This window comes from Monodelphis domestica, chromosome 5 (genome assembly GCF_027887165.1).
Source record: "Monodelphis domestica isolate mMonDom1 chromosome 5, mMonDom1.pri, whole genome shotgun sequence".
Classification (NCBI taxonomy): Eukaryota; Metazoa; Chordata; class Mammalia; order Didelphimorphia; family Didelphidae; genus Monodelphis; species Monodelphis domestica.
The window spans coordinates 228,786,920-228,804,454 of NC_077231.1; the positions used below are offsets into that span (position 1 = coordinate 228,786,920).

Here is a 17,535-nt window from a genome sequence, read left to right on the forward strand (position 1 = left end):
AGAATGAATTGCTTGCCAGTTCCGGGAGGGGGGAGGGAAAAAGCGAGGAAGACAATTTGGATCATATAAATTTGGAAAACTTATGTGGAAATTTGTTATTAAAATTTTTTTAAAAGGGAGTTGAGGGTAATGCTCAGGTTGAAGATTGAGGTACTAGAAGGTTGGTGTACTTGATAGTAATAGATATATGAAGGGGCTGGGCAAGGGGAAGATAATGAGTTCCATTTTGAACATATTGAGCTTGAGATGTTTATGAAACATCTAATAGGAAAAAGTTGGTGATATGGACCAAAGCTGAGGAAAGAGACTTGGGCTAGATATACAGGTCTAGGAATCATCTGCAGAGTGATGATTATAGAACTCACTGGAGAGAATGAGATCATCTAGTGAGAGAGAAGGGCTCAGGACAATGTACTGGGGGAACACACACCCAGGTAGTGGCCATGACATGGATGAAGAATCACCAAAGGAGACCGAGTATCACAAAAAATCCAGAGAGGAAAAATTATTAAAGAAAAGGTAATGGTTAACAGTATCAAATTCTACAGAGAAATCAAGAAGTATGAGGAAGGGAAAAAGCTAGGAGAGTCATTAAGCAAGAGATAATATCAAAAACTTTTTTGAGAGAGCACTTTCAGTTGAAAAATGAGGTTGGAAACCATACTGAAGAGAGTTTATGAGAGAAAGGCAGCAAACAGAGATAGCTTTTTAAAGTAGTTTAGCCAAGAAGGGGAGGGAGAGATAGAATGATAGCTAGTAGGAGTTTCTTAAAGATGGGGGGAGGCTAGGGTTTATTTGTAGGCAGTAGGGGTAGAACCAGGAGACAGGGAGAGAGAGAGAGATGATTAGAAGAAGCACTCAATCTGTTGAGGTAGAGAAGGGATCTAAGGCCCATGTAGAAGGGCTAGCCTTGAAGAAGGACCTCTTTTTCAACAGAGACTGAAGTGAAGGAAGAAATTATAGGTGATGATGTCAGGGGAATGTGAGATGCAGGAAAGAGAAGATCACGCTCATGGTAAATAGTCTCAAGTTTTTCAGAGAAGGATGAGGTAAAGTCCTAAGCTGAGACAGTGGGAGAAGGGGTAACTATGGGAGGCTTGGGAAAAGAAGAGAAGGTTTAGAACAGCTATGGTGAGAGTGAGAAAAACAATCAATTAGGGATGAGTAGAAGGAATGTCTTATGCATTGATTAGATAACATGAATTTATAGTGGCCTCAATCAACATAGATTTGTGACTTCTTCCAGCTTCATTCACTCAGAACCACATAGGTGTGAAGGAGACAGTTAGTGAGAATAATCCAAGGTTGGAGTTTGGCCACCTTGATTAGAACTTATCCATTAACCAACATTCTGTAGCAAGAATTGCTCAAAGTAGCTTAGACTCCTAACTGCACAGCCCAGCTGTCTCCATAAGGCTGTCATATAAAACACTTTTCTGAAATGAAGATATACTTTTGCCTAAAACAGCCCTCCTGATCCGAGTCTACAAGAAAGAGGTTTGGCTTGAATTAGAAACCTTTTCTGGCTCCTACCTCAAAGTCTTACAAATACTCCCATACTATTTAATAACATGTTCTAGAATTTTGCTTGAAATAGGACTGCCAAGTAGTATACTACCTCTCTTCAACTACTGAAACTCTTAAAATTCCAAGTACTTTAGGAAGTCTTCCTAGACTAACCAAATGACAAGTAGTTTTTATTTTATCATTTAGCTATGAGTTGCCCTGCTACCTTCATTACGCATCACATATTTGCTTTTCTTACATTTTAGGTTTTCAAGGGGGCAGAGAATGCATTTTCCTGATATTCCTCATACACTGCATTCCATCATTTGACTCAGAATATTTTCAAAGGGTTGTCCTCAGTGTCTGGAATGCTTTCCCTCTTCATCTCTGTGGCCTGGAATCCTTTAAGTCTTTTAGCTACAATTCCAACTTCTGCAAGAAGCCTTTACCTAGTTCTCCTTAATATTTATGCCTTCATCCTAAGATATCGTCTGTACATTATTGTATTTTGTTTGCAAATAATGTCTGCCCCATTAGTCTGTAAACTCCTTGAAAGTAAGAATGGTTTTTCTTTATATTTTCAGCACAAAGTACAGTGGCTGGCATACAGTAGGCATTTAATAAATGCTTGTTGACTATGTATCTTGTTTATCATTTATAGTGGAATCATACTTTTGGTGAGTCAATAATGTAGTGGGTTGTTTAGATTTTCTCTTCCAATCTTATTTTTGGTCTTTATTTCTACACATGGAATCTCCAAGATAAAAAGAATGCTGCTTAGGATTTTCTGTTTACCTCAAGTGTCACTTTTTCTTTCATGTTATTAGTCCATAACTACACTAGCTTCCTGTTAAAAGGTTGGTTAGAGTGTATAAAATCTCATTAAAGTATCTAAACGACCATGTTCAAATTCTGTTATTAAAGAGATCATCATAAATCATTTGAAATGTATAAGAATAATAAAGTTGTGAACAGATATTTTATGTATATTTTAATGTAGAGATGATGATTAATCATTTAATCACTCATAAGTTCCAGAAAGAATTATAGGATTTCCTCCTCCATCAATATTTTTCCTAATTAATTTATCAAAGATACTACCTAAGTATCCAAGAAAGACTCTTAGGATGCTCATTTTATAAAACAATCCAAACTCCATAAAAGTTTATGAAAACTGAGTATACTCACTTGTAATGTAGTGTCAAAGACAACAAGCTTCGAGCTGGTTGGAACAATGTCGTAACACTTGTGAGACTTCATGAATCGCATGTAAATATCACTTTCGGATTCTTCTATTGCTGTAGGAATAGCAGAATAATAAATGTTTTGCTTTAAAGACACCTGATGTCACATTGTGTTTATATATATATTATATACATATATGTGTGTGTACGTATGTGTTTTAACACACACACACACGGTATGATAAAGAATTCTAATTCAGTAGAATACTTCTTGGAATACTGTATATACTCTTCTGGTTTCTGAAGGCCATTTATAGCCCAGTAAAGTTCTCAATTAACCCTAACTCTTCTTTACTTTGGGCAGCAAGGTAGTATAGTGGATAGAATACCAGAATTGGACTCAGGAAGAGCTGGGTTCAAATCTGATCTTATTAATTATGTGACCCTGGGCAAACTGCCTCATTTTCCTCATCTGTAAAATAAGGTGGAGAAAGAATGGCAAACTACTCCAGTTATCTTTGTAAGAAAACCCCAAATGAGGTCATGAAGAGTGAGACACAACTGAAGAAAAAGTCCCTTATTTTCCCTTGGTTCTTTGAACCTTTTACTCTTCTATTAAGAATTCTGGCAGCCTATGACATCTAAATTCATTAAAATATAAGTATAAAAAGAAAACAAGAATTTTTGAATGCCCTAAGAATTCACTCAATCTATGAGGCCAGCACAAAATATTTTCTGCAAATGTTAGCAAAGCATCCATATGGCCATAATTATTTCAGTTTGTCTTTGTAAAAATCCTAACGAACCTAACTGAAATTGGGAGGAAATGACTAGTCCTAAATTCATAGTAACAGCATAAAGATTATAATAATATAAATATATAAATAAATAATAATAATAAACCATAATAAAATGGTCCAAGTGAGGCGTTTTAGAACAGTGCCTAGTCCATAGTAGGCACTTAATAAATGTTTATTGACTAACAAAAATTTTAGAGATGTTACTAAAGTGTTTATAAATAGTACATTCTCATACATTGTAAGCAAAAGCCTACAACAGTGCAGTTCTGTAGATTTGTAACCTTCTTATGAATGACCCCCATATCTCGGTCAAGATAAAAAAAGACCAGCAAGCAGCATATTTATATGGGTTGTCAGCTATTTCTGGCTGCTGATTTTGTGAAGAGAAGTTGTACTATCTTACTAACAGGAAGTGATTGCAGTATCACTGACTTCTGATGCACAATTTCCTTCAGAAGGCCACACCTTTGGCTTGAAGGATTTTCTGCAAGGTAATTTCAATTGCATACTCAAGGGTGAAGAAGCCACACTGCATATATACTTCTTATAGGAACTCTTTAAAAAAAGATAGCTCTAATCTGAGAGATGAAAGAGGGTGGAGATGGATAAAGAGTAAGGAAAGTCCAGAATCCTAATCTATGTTTGAAGCAGTAGAAGCTAACTAGATCTATTACTGGCCCAGACTTGACATGCTCTCAGAGGCCTCGCCCATCGTCTCCTTCTTCCCAGTCTCAGAAGAAAAGGGAGCATCCCACTCTGTCTCTTCCGGGACCTTGCCTCATCCATCAAGGCTTCTCTATTTCCTATAACTTCACTCTGATCCTCTCTATTAGTTCCTTCCCATCATCGAGCAAAGATTCTCATACAGTAGCTTCTACCCTACAAAATCTTTCTTGGATTCTAGTACTCTCTTAAAGTATCTTCCTATATATCTCTCTATATTTATACTGACAAACTTCTTAAAAAAAAAAGGGCTTAAATTCACTATCTGCACTTCAATTCCAAACACTCCTCAGATCATGCAATCTAGCTTTTGCCCTTAACCTTGTTATCACTAAATTTAATGATCTTTTTGGGGAAAAAACTGTTTTAAGAATTCTACTTTTAGAATTTGAAAGTAGGATTTTGACAGCTTTATATGACACTCATCCTCCATTAGGTTTATAATTATAATGCAAATATGGTTTTTTTTTTCCATTTCTGACTCTGTTAAGATCACATTTTCTGTTTTGGAAAGGTACCCATATCTACAATGAAAGTCCAATTTCACAGTGACCACATGATGGATAGTTTGTAGAGGAGGGATTAAGGATGTTTCAAGTGAAACTGCCCCTGACTAAGCAGGGCAATTCCATATTCTGCTCCTCCTATTGCCCAATTTCGTATGCTGCATTGGATTTTGAATATTAGGACTAGGTTCAATCCTGCCATTAACTTATTACCTATATGACCTTAGAAGTCACTTAATTTCTTTCTCAGTTTTCTTATCTGTAAGATGAGGGGGATAAAACCAAATGACCTTCAAGGTAACTTCTAGTTCCCCAGTCATATGATCCAACATTCTATTAATGTCCTCATCTTTTTTACCCTATATCTGGCATCTGACACTTCCAACTCTACTCTTAACAGTCTCTTGGCTTCTCTGACCCTGCCATGTCATGATTATCCTCTTATTTCTCTGAGCAGTTTCTCCTCAGCTTTTACTGGCTCCTCTTCCTGACCCTTAAACATTAGAGTTTACTATGAGGAACATATGAGGTATGCACAAGATTTTGTCTATAGTTCCTTCTCTTTCTATTGTTGACACTGTGGAATGTATGCACTCTCATAATTTCAATGATTAACTATGCAGATGACTGAATGTAATCTTCCCAGACATATTCTTCACCCCAATTTCTTTACTTCTATTGATGGTATCAGCATCTTCCCTATCACCCAGACTTTTTAAAGCTTAGAGTTATCTTTCATTTTCTCCATTCTATTACTCCCTGAGGTCATACTATTGTCAAGTTCTATTGATTTACTTTTGCAACAATTTTAAATCTGTTACTTTTCCTTCTACTCTGATTCCGACTTCCTCACTTCAGACCCTCATTTCTTTTTGCCTAGACCAGTGATGGTAAATCTTTTAAGAGACCCAGTGCCCAAACTGCAACCTTCACATCACATGCAAGCCCCCTGCCTTAGGGGAGGGGAGGGAGGAAGAGCTCCCATTAGGTTGCAGGGAAGAGTAGCGGGTCATATAATAAATGTCCTCAGCCACATGAGGAGAGGGAGAAGGGAGCAGCCTCCTCTGGTACACTCCAGCACATGTGCCGTAGGTTTGCCAACCCAGGCATAGATTATTGTCACAGCCTTCCTAACTGGTCTCACTGCTTCTAGGATATCCCCCTTTCAATCCATTCTTCTTACTGTCAGTCAATAAACATTTATTAAGCACCTACTATGTGCCAGGCACTGTAGTAAGTGCTGGATATTAAAAATTTAAAAAGATAAAAAGTCAGCTCCTGTTCTCAAGGAACTCAAAGTCTATCTGTGTTGTTTTTCTAAAAAAAAAAAAAACAAACTGCTCTGATCAGATAATTTCTACTCAAAGGAGCATAGCTCAAAAACTTCTGAGAATTTCCAGTGTTCCTGTAATCAGCTCTTATATGAGATTTAGAACTACAAGGGTCCTTAGAGGCCATATAAGTCCAGTCCTTTCATTTTACAGATGAGGAAATGAGTCTAGGAAGTTTAAGTGGCTTATGGCACACACAAGCAGTTAAGTAGCAAATCTCTGATTTATCTTCAAGACCCTCTCTAATCTGACTCCAATATACTTTCTAGCTTCAAATTTATATTGCTCCCCTTCACAAACTTTTATGTTCTAGTCAAATTACTTTATGTATTCTGTAAACCGTAAAGCTCAATATAAAATGTGAGCTATTGTCTCAGTGCTCCCCTCCATCTGTTGAGGTCCTACCTCTCCTTCAAGGTTCTACTCAAGTGGCAAAGATCTCTTCTTGTGAAGGGTCCCTGACCCCCTGAAGTAGTTTCTACTTGAAGGTGATCTTTCTTCTCATATTCCTCCTTGGATTTTCTCTATAATTCATCTCATCTTTTACTCCCTTCTATGCAAGTAATTATATTACCCAATTCCCAATGACCCAAAGAGATGATAAATTCTTTGGGAACACGTTCTGTTTTGTATCTATCCCAATGTCTAGCTCAGAACTTTACCCAAAGAAGAATCTTTACTGTTTGCTGATTTGAAAAAGAATGCTTAATTCTTCTTCACTCTACTCTATTTGTCTTGTATTTCCTGATGTCAAAGATGAACTGTTCTCCCCAACACAGCAGTCTAAATTTAGAATGCATATAATTAGCTGTGTTAAAGTATATAAGTAGAGATGAATCTTCTCTGTGTTGGACAGCCCAACTTTCTCTACAGATTCATTTATGTACTGGTTTGGCTTGTAAATTGCTACATTTGTCCATTCTGAAGAAATGTGTTTCCCCAATTTCATATAATTTCATAAACCTTTAGAACTAGAATCATTTTTATCTCCAGATGTAAAAATCCCTTTATTTGACATGAGAAAACTAATGGCCAGAGGAGATTAAGTGTCTTATATAAGGCCACAATATTAAGTTAACAGAAAAGATGGGCCTACAACTGAAATCCTCTAACATATTCTGAATAGTTTCCCCACCATTCCATATTTTCTCCCAACTCAACTATTGGCCTTCCATATGAACATATTTTCCCCAATATTAATGTATTTATATTTCATTAATTCAGTGAAGATAGAGTATTAATAAGCTTGAGGATAAGATAGCAGAAAGGAGAATAGAAAACTGATTTATATGAATGAGTAAGTAATGTCAAGAATCTGGGTTCCTAAGTACTTTGCTTATAAGAAATATGTGATACTCCTGGTCCTCTCAGATATAATATGAGCAAATTAGTATTCAACTCAAATCAATAATCATTTAAGTGCTCATTATGTATCAGATGCTAGGTGGCACAGTGGACAGAGCGCCAGACCTAGAGTCAAGAAGACTCACCTTCCTGAGTTCAAATTTGGCTTCAGATTTATTGGCTGTGTGACTTTGGGCAAGTTTCTTAACCCAAAGTTGGCCTCAGCTTCCTCATCTGTAAAATGAACTGGAGAATGAAATAGGAAACCACTCCAGTATCTTTGCCAAGAAAACTCCAAGGGGGTCACAAAGAGTTGGACACCAATGAAATGAATGAACAACAAGTATATCAGACACTGCCAGATAAAGATGATACAAACAAAAATGCAAAACAGTTTCTGCCCTTAAAGAGTTTCCATTCTATAGATGAGCTATAACATCTACACAGAAGTAAATATAAAGTATAGACAAAGTAAGAGAGAAGTAACCATGGGAGGAGGAGAGCTAACTGACCTGGGGGAGGAGGAAGAGTTGGCAAAAGCCTTGGGTAAGAGATGACACTTGAGCTAAGTCCTGAACTGAGCTCAGGATTCCAGAGATTGTGGCAGGAGATGGAATGTTGTCGATAAGGAACAACCAATGGGCCAATTTGGCTGGAACACAGTAGGGGAAGGAGAATAATATGCAACAAGGCTTTGAATTTAGGTTGGAGGCAGATTGTCATGGGCTTTAAATACCAAAGGAGTTTGTTTCTTATCCCAGAGGAAAGAGGCACTGAAGCTTCTTGATGAGGGTAGTGACATGGACAGATCCAACCTTTAGTATTATCAATTTGGTAGCTGTATTGAGGGGGAATTTGGAATATGCCAACCTAGAAGGGGGGAAACTAACATGCAGGCTTAGCAGAGTGGTCTGAGATGGAGATGATGAGGACTTGAAAGAGGACCTTAAGCCCCTGGGACTCAATACTTCATCATCTCTTACTTTTTTTTTTTACATTAAGGGTTTAAATTTCCTAGATTTAATGGGAAAGTTTTTTACAGGAAGGCAGCAAAAACTTAGACAAAAATCATCATTTTGATAATGAGGACAAGCAAATAAATAACTATCCTGTCAAGACTTCCTTCAAAGCAATCAGGAATGTCTACTGAATTAATCAATCAACAAGTATTGATTTAAACCAACAATATATATTTACTAAGAGCTTACAATGGGGGCCAGGAACTGTGCTAGCACTGGAGGTACAAATACAGAGAATGAAACAGTTTGTCTTCACAAGCAGCTTACATTCTAGTGGAGAAACAAATTAGTACATATTCAAATTTGAGTTGTTTTCAGCCATATCTGACTCTTTATGACCCCATTTGGGGTTTTCTTTGCAAATATACTGGAATGATTTGCCATTTCTTTCTGTAGTTCATTTTACAAATGAGGAAACTATGGCAAACAAGGTTGGTTAAGTGATTTGCCCAGGGCCACACAGCTAGTTGGGAAATAGGGGCCAGTAGTCAGGAGGATCAGGAGAAGATTCATGAAGAAGATCCTCCAGATGCCTCTTAAGAGTTAAATATGAAATAAAGCAGAGAGGGTGCTTTTCAGACGGATGGCTAGAACAACGGCATTAAGGTGGAAGATGGAGTGTTTAAGGAACAGAGAAGGCTGGTTTGGCTGGATTGCAGAGGGCAGGAAAGAGTGTAATATTTAATCATTTGTTCAAGGTTACAGATAAACCAAGATTAAAGTTTTGAGTCCCCTATGTTGTAGAGCTTCATGAGGGAGTAAGTAGTATCACACTTCTGAATTAGTACTGAAGAAGTAACTAGTACCATACTTTTGAAAAAAAAGCAAAAATAATCCCAAACAAATTTTGCCTGCTCATTAGTGGGGAATCACTTGCAATTAATAGCTAGCTACAAGGCTTTTCTAAGTAAGAAATCTTAGGAGAAACTTGACTAAAAGACTAACTGTAGTAGTAGTTAATGGCACAAAAAAGTTTTAGCAGATGTATGAGTTGAGTGCAAATTCTTTGTTTTCATCTGGTTCTTGGGTATTTCATATATAGTAGGCACTTCAACATTTTTTTGAATCAAATTATTGATAGTACTACACAAATGAGAATCATGAGAAAGGAGACAGACTACTTTTCTTTTTCCTAAACCTACTTTATTTTTTTTATTTTATTTAATTAGTCAATTTAGAATTTTTCCTTGGTTACAAGTCATATTCTTTCCCTCCCTTACCTCCCCTCTCCCCCCATAGCCAACATGCAATTCCACTGGGTTTTACATGTGTCTCTGATCAAAACTTATTTCCATATTGTTGATATTTACACTAGGGTGATCATTTAAAGTCTACATCCTCAATCATATTCCCATCGATCCATGCGATCAAACAGTTGTTTTTCTTCTGTGGTTCTACTCCCACAGTTTTTCCTCTGAATGTGGATAGTGTTCTATCTCCTAAAGCCCTCCAAATTGTTCTGGATCATTGCATTGCTACTCTAGAGAAGTCCATTACATTCGATGATACCACAGTGTATCAGTCTCCGAGTATAATGTTCTCCTGGTTCTGTTCCTTTCACTCTGCATCACTTCCTGGAGGTCTTTCCAGTTCACATGGAATTGCTCCAGTTCATTATTCTTTTGAGCACAATAGTATTCCATTACCAACAGAAACCACAATTTGTTCAACCATTCCCCAATCAGAGGGCATCCCCTCATTTTCCAATTCTTTGCCACCACAAGGAGTGCAGCTATGAATATTCTTGTACAAATCTTTTTCCTTATTATCTCTTTGGGGTGTAAACCCAGCAGTGCTATGGCTAGATAAAAGGTAGACAGTCATTTAGCACCCTTTGGGAATAGTTCCAAATTGCCCTCCAGAATGGTTGGATCAATTCACAACTCCACCAGCAATGCATTAATGTCCCAATTTTGCCACATCCCCTCCAACATTCATTACTTTCCTTTCCTATCATGTTAGCCAATCTGTTGGATGTGAGGTGGTACCTCAGAGTTGCATTGATTTGCATTTCTCTGATTATAAGAGATTTATTGCCTATTCATGTCCCTTGGCCTTGCTGATGGTTTTAGATATATACTCTTTATTATTTTTAGGAAAGGCCCTTTTATTCCTATACGTTCTAGTGTTTTCAATAGGAATGAGTGTTGTATTTTTCCAAAGGCTTTTTCTGCATCTATTGAGATAATAATGTGATTTTTTTGGTTTGCTTGTTGATATGGTCAATTATGTGGATGGCTTTCTTAATATTGAACCATACTTGCATTCCTGGTATAAATTCCACCTGCTCATAAAGAATAACTCTTGTGATTATTTGCTGGAATCTTTTTGCTAGTATTCTATTTAAGATTTTTGCATCTATGTTCATTAAGGAGATTGGTCTAGTTTTCTTTCTCTGTTTTTGACCTGCCTGGCTTTGGAATCAGTACTATATTTGTGTCATAAAAGGAATTTGGTAGAACTCCTTCTTTGCTTATTCTGTCAAATAGTTTGTATAGTATTGGGATTATTTGTTCCTTGAATGTTTGATAGAATTCACTTGTGAATCCATCAGACTCTAGAGATTTTTTCTTAGGGAGTTCTTTGATGGCATGTTCAATTTCTTTTTCTGATACAGGATTATTTAAGTATTCTATTTCTTCTTCTATCTAGGCAATTTATATTTTTGTAAATATTAATTCACATCACCTAGATTGCCATATTTGTTGTCATATAATTGGGAAAATAGTTTTTAATGATTGCCTTAATTTCTTCTTTATTAGAGGTGAGGTCACCCTTTTCATCTTTGATACTGTTAATTTGGTTTTCTTCTTTCCTTTTTAAATTAGATTGACCAGCACTTTGTCTATTTTATTTGTTTTTTCAAAACATCAGCTTCCAGTCTTATTTATTAATTCAATGGTTCTTTCACTTTCAATTTTATTAATTTCTCCTTTAATTTTTGGGATCTCTAATTTAGTTTTCATCTGGGAATTTTAAATTTGTTCACTTTCTAGTTTTTTGATTTGCATGTCCAATTCATTGACCTCTGCCCTCCCTAATTTGTTAATATAAGAACTCAAGGATATAAATTTCCCTCCGAGTACCACTTTGGCTGCATCCCATTGATTTTTTGAAAGAATGTCTCATCATTGCCATTTTCTTCAATGAAATTATTTATTGTTTCTATGATTTGTTCTTTGACTAAATGATTTTGGGGAATCATATTTAATTTCCAATTAACTTTTTGATTTGGTTCTCCATGTACCTTTACTTGCATTATGATCTGAAAAGTTTGCATTTATTATTTCTGCTTTTTTTTGCACTTGTTTGCCATGGTTTTATGCCCTAGTACATGGTGAATCTTTGTGAATGTATTATGTGCTGCTGAAAAGGTGTATTCCTTTTTGTCCCTATTCATTTTTCTCCATATATCTATTAACTCTAATTTTTCTAAGATTTCATTCACATCCCTTAACTCTTTCTTATTTATTTTTTGGTTTGATTTATCTAGATTTGATATAGGAAAGTTCAGGTCTCCCACTAGTATAGTTTTACTATATATTTCTTCCTTCAACTCCACAAGTTTCTCCTTTAGAAATTTGGAAGCTATATCATTTGGTGCTGCATACATGTTGAGGACTGATATTTCCTCATTGTCTATACTGCCTTTTATCAGGATGTAATTACCTTCCTTATCTTTTTTTTTAATCAGATCTGTTTTTACTTTGGCTTTGTCAGATATCAATCATGATTGCAACTCCTGCCTTTTTTTCCCCTCAGTTGAGGCCCAATAGATTTTGCTTCAACCTTTAATTCTAACCCCTTGAGTGTCTACCCTCCTGATGTGTGTTTCTTATAGACAACATATGGTAGGATTTTGGTTTCTAATCTACTCTTTCGTTTTATGGGTGAGTTCATTCCATTCATGTTCAAAGTTATGATTGCCCCTTGTGTATTCCCTAACATTTTGATATCCTCTTCTGGTTCTGCCCTTTCTTTTTTCGCTATATCCTTTTAAACCAGTGGCTTGCTTTTAATGAGTCCCTCTAATCCCCACCCTTATTATGTTTCCCTTTCTGTCCCTTCTTATTTTTTTAGGGTCTGTTAAGTTCCCTCCCCCCTCTGTTTCCTTCTCTTTTTTGTACTCCCTGCCCACTCCCCCTGGTTTTCCCTTCTCACTTTCCCTATAGGGTAATATAGAATTTGATATCCCAATGAATCTAGATGCTCTTCCCTCTCAGAATTGATTTCACTGAGAGTAAGGTTTAAGTATTACCTATTAGCACTCTCTTCCTCTCCTTCTTATAATAGTATTCTTCCCCTCCCCTTCCCATGTGCCTCTTTGTGTGATATAGATTATCCTATTTATCTCTTGGTGCCATCTTCTATTCCCCCCTCCCTTTTTTCTTTTTTTTTCTTATCATCTTATACCACTTATTACCTCAATCTTTACATGTGAATGATTCTTATAATGACTATAATAGTGAATATAATTTTTGAGTTATAAATAATATTTTCCATATATTAATATAAACAATTTGATCTTATTGAAGCCCTTGAAGAAAATTTGAAGAAAAAAACATTTTTTCCCTTTCCATTCTCTTTCTTATTTAACTTTTCATGTTTCGCTTGGTTTTTGTGTTTGGATATCAAACTTTCCACTTAGTTCTGGCTTTTCTTTACAAATACTTGGGAATCTTCTATTTTGTTGAATTACCATACTTTCCCCTGGAAGTATATAGTCAGTTTTGGTGGGCAGGTGATACTTGGTTGAAGACCCAATTCTCTTGCCTTTCTGAATATCATATTCCAAACCTTGTGCTCCTTTAGTGTGGAAGCTGCCAGATCTTATGTATTACATAATACATGCAAAATCACCTGATTGGTGATCCTTGATATCTGAATTTCTTCTTTTTGGCTTCTTGAAAAATTTTCTCCTTACCTTGGAAGCTCTTGGATTTGGCAATTACATTCCTGGGGGTTGTCTTTTGAGGATTTAGTGTAGAGGGTGTTGTATGAACTCTTTCGATGTCTATTTTGTCCTCTCATTCAAGAACATCAAGGCAGTTTTCTTTGATAATTTCTTGTAGTATGATGGCAAGATTTTGATTTATTTCTGGGTTTTCAGGTAGACCAATGATTCTCAAATTATCTCTTCAAGACAAGTTTTCCTGATCTATTATCTTGTCAGTGAGATATTTTATGTTTTCTTCTTTTTTTAGTCTTTTGACTTTGCTTTATTAATTCTTGCTGTTTTGAGAGATCATTTTCTTCCAATTGCCTAATTCTGGTCTTTAAGGACTAGCTTTCCACTATAATCTTTTGGTTTTCCTATTTGGTCTATCCTGCTCTTCATGGCTTCCAGCTGTTTCTCCAATTGGGAGTTCCTGTCCTTTAAACTATTGTTTTCTTTTTGAACTATTTCCCACTCTTCTTGCCAAATCCTTCCATTTTTTTTTAATAAGCTCTGATTTCAATTCTTCAAGAGCTTGTGGCCAATTTCCACTTTTTTTTGGGGAAGGTATGGAGAGACATTTATTTGCATGTTCTCTTCTGCTATATTCTGGATTTTTCCTCCATAAAAATTATTCAGGGTCAATGCCTTTTTCTTGTTTTTCTTGGGTATTGGGAAGTTGTTTTTCCTGAGCATTGTTCGCCATCACTATGGTGGTTTTTCCCTCCCTTTCCAGTCAGAAGTCTGAATGAGGAGGGCAGGCTCTCTGTGTATGGAGCCAAGGAACGTGGTTTTTGCCTGAGGCCACCTCTCGAGTCTCTTCTACTGTTCGAGCAGCTTTTTACTGTTTACTGCCCTTCTCTGTGCTATCTCCTTGTGGGCACCCAAGATCTGTGCTCTTCAGCCTGCTGGGGTCTCAGGTCTAGCTGCTCTCAGGGGGCAGTCTTTGGTGGTCTTAGTCAGCTACCAAGGACCTAGAGGTGCCCCTTGCTCACTCACTGATTCTAGCACACTGGCTCTGCCTCTGGCTCCATAGGTGGGGTGGGGAAGGGTTGATCAGCTCACATTTCAGTGGAAGTTATTTCACCCCTTTATAGTGTGGAAATGCCAAAATCCCATGTACCTTCAATGCTGTGCCCTACACTTTAAAGTCCCTTCATTCATATGAATTTGGGTTTTTTGGCTGTTTGAGGTAGTCTATATTGGTAGGTGGTGAGGATAGGAAGAGTCCTGAGTCTACACTGCTGCCATGTTTACCCGGAAGTCCCTAAACTTACTTTAAACTCAGTTTTGTCATACCAACATATACCAAAAATATCTGTAGCAGTAATTTTTGTGGTAGAAAAAAATTAAAACAAAGTTATATACCCATCACTTGGGGCATGGCTTATGCAAATTATAGTATAGGAATTAATGGAAACTCATCACAATGTAAAAAACAATCCATATGAAAAACTTTGAAAAGCAAAGGAAGACATATCCAACTGATGCAGAGGGAAATAAGTACAAACAAGACAACAACATGTACAATAACTATGGCAAAATTAAAAAAGAAAGGAGCAAAAACACCAAACAGAATGCTGTGTAATTTTAACGATTGTTTCTGTAGAAGAGTGAGAAAACACATCTCCTCCATTTCCAAAGGTGGTCAACTTTAGTTATTCTATTTCCACAGCACTTCCTATATTCATTCCCTTTTTTCAATCTACGGTCTTCTATCTTGGTCCTCATTATTTCTAACTTTTATTATTCAAATCACCTCTCATTGATTTTCTTGCTTCTAATCATTCCCATCTTCAGCCTGTCCTATGAGTGTCATTCTCACTCATATCTCCGGAGTACCTTTCCCATACACCCCCTTCTCTCTATTCAAAAATCCATCACTTGGACTCAGAGTCTCACATGTCTCCTCTGGACTACAGCAATAACCTCCTAATTGGTCTCCCTAGTCTAATTTATCTTCCACACAGCTGCCAAAGAGATTGCCCCCAAAATCAGCGCTGCCATATCACTTCCTACTCAGTAAACTTCAGTGGCTCCCTATTATCCCCAGGATCCAATTTCAGAAACTCTTCTGTTTGGCATTTCAGTCAAGTCAGCCAGTCAATAAATATTTATGAAACACCTTCAAGGTTCCAGGCTCTATGCTAGGGGCTTGGGGTACAAGGAAAGGTAAAAGACAGTTCCTGCCCTCAGGGACCTCACAGTGTAAGGAGGAAATACACAAAAGGAAGTTGAAAAGCAGGGGAAAGGAGGGACATCTCCCCTCTTCCCCCCATGATGGAGAAGTCCAGGAGAGTTTGGCAAGATAGAACATGAAAAGATAGCTGATCAAAGGTGTGAGGTTTGTTTGTTTGTTTGTTTAAATGAGCAGCCCTTATGGTCTTAGAATCAATACTGTATATTTGTTTTAAGGCAGAATGGGGGTTAAGTGTCTTGCTCTGGGTCAGGAAGAATCTGAGGTCACATTTGAACCCAGGACCCCCTATCTCTAGGTCTGGCTCTCAATCCACTGAGCCACCCAGCTGCCCCCATGGTTGGCTTCTTTATTTTTTTTTTAAACCCTTACCTTTCATCTTGGAATCAATACTGTATATTGGTTCCAAGGCAGAAGAGTGGTAAGGGCTAGGCAATGGGGGTTAAATGACTTGCCCAGGGTGACATAGCTGGAAAGTGTCTGAGGCCTAATTTGAACCTAGGACCTCTTGTCTCTAGCTGGGCTCTCAATCCACTGAGCTACCCAGCTGCCTCTGGGCTCTTTAAATGGAGGTTCTGGAAGAGGCTCTGCAGCTATAATTTGAGGGAGAAAGGGGTCTCAGAATTAGGAAAGGGCAACCTGGCTCTTTCCTATCTTTCCAAACTTTTAAAAAATTACCTCTTTCCATGCACTTTGAGGTTCACTACAAACATTGCCCATTGATGTTCTTAATTCAATGTACTTTTCCCAAGTCATTTAACTTCAATGGGCTTCAGTTTCCACATCTGTAAAATGATAACTTGATAGCTTCTAAGGTCTCTTTGGGCTCTAAATCTATGGGCCTAGAAATTAAGGATGAATTCATTATTAACAACCACTTTAAAGGCAAATAGCTGTGAAAGACATAATAATAACTCTCATCAATGACTAACTACAATTCCGAAGGAACCCTGATGAAATGTTACCCACCTCGTGACAAAGAGATGATGGGATCAAGGGGCAAAATGAGATATATTTTTGGATATGGACAAGATGGGATTCTTTTTTGCTTGACCATGCATATTTGCTGTGTCAGTTTTCTTTTTCTTTTCTTTCCTTTCAATTGGAGGGGAGAGGTCAGAGGTGGAGAAAATTTAAAGATTGATTGTAAAGATACAATTAAAGAAAATGATTTTTAAAAAAATGTGATTCTTTCTATGTTCTATAGGAGGCAAAGAAGAACTGGACAAGTGTGCTACTGTTTATTTCTTTTGTTTCTGAACAGATCCATATAAGTGAAGACTGCTGTTGCTAAAGACAGAGAAGACTTAGTTGACCCTTATGTCCTTGTCTAACACCTCCTGTCATCTGTAGATACAGAACTAATTCCTCAGTCAGTAGAAATCGTCTGCTAGCTGTCTGATGTCTGATAATACAGCCCCAACAGTCTTGCATTCAAGACTCCTGGTAATGAGGGGCCACTGCTATTAAGAGAAAAACAACATAATCTGACATCCCAAGTCTGGTTGTGGCACTGCCTCCAGCTCCTTACTAGAATTGTGGAGGGAGTTGGGGAGAGAAAGACAGAGAGACCCAGACAGACACAGCAGAGCCAAGTGGCTGTATAACGGCTGGGACTAGAGACTTCTCACAAGACCCGACTGGCAGCTGCTATCACAAACCCTCCATCAGGGGGTGTTAGTCCTCTCTTAATAACTGAAAGGGAGGAGTTTCAGAATACACAGCTGCCTTACCTCATCCCCACCAGAATGTCTGGTCTCCTTTGCCATACAACCTTCTAGGTTATAGGCATATCTGATAAGTTCTTGGTAAAAATGTCAAAGAGAAGGGGCTCAGACACAAATACCCAGAGTACTCTTCCAGAGATAGCAGTGAGCTACTATGAAGATTGGATTTGTCTCTCCCCTGATTGTAACAATGAAGGTACTTAGCTCTTCCTTGATTGTGAAGATTAAATTGTAATCCCCTGTCTATTTTTAGACTTTAATC

General features: G+C 37.3%; 1 protein-coding gene across 5 annotated transcripts in view; it reads right to left on the reverse strand.

Annotated features, from left to right (window-relative positions):
* Positions 1-17,535, reverse strand: part of PRKAG2 (protein kinase AMP-activated non-catalytic subunit gamma 2) — a 463,538-nt gene that overhangs the window by 38,197 nt on the left and 407,806 nt on the right. For all 5 annotated transcript variants that reach the window (XM_007504639.3, XM_007504638.3, XM_016426254.2 and 2 more), the window contains one exon: positions 2,695-2,804. In XM_007504639.3, coding sequence (XP_007504701.1) covers positions 2,695-2,804 — 110 coding nt within the window. The remainder of the gene's footprint in view (positions 1-2,694; positions 2,805-17,535) is intronic.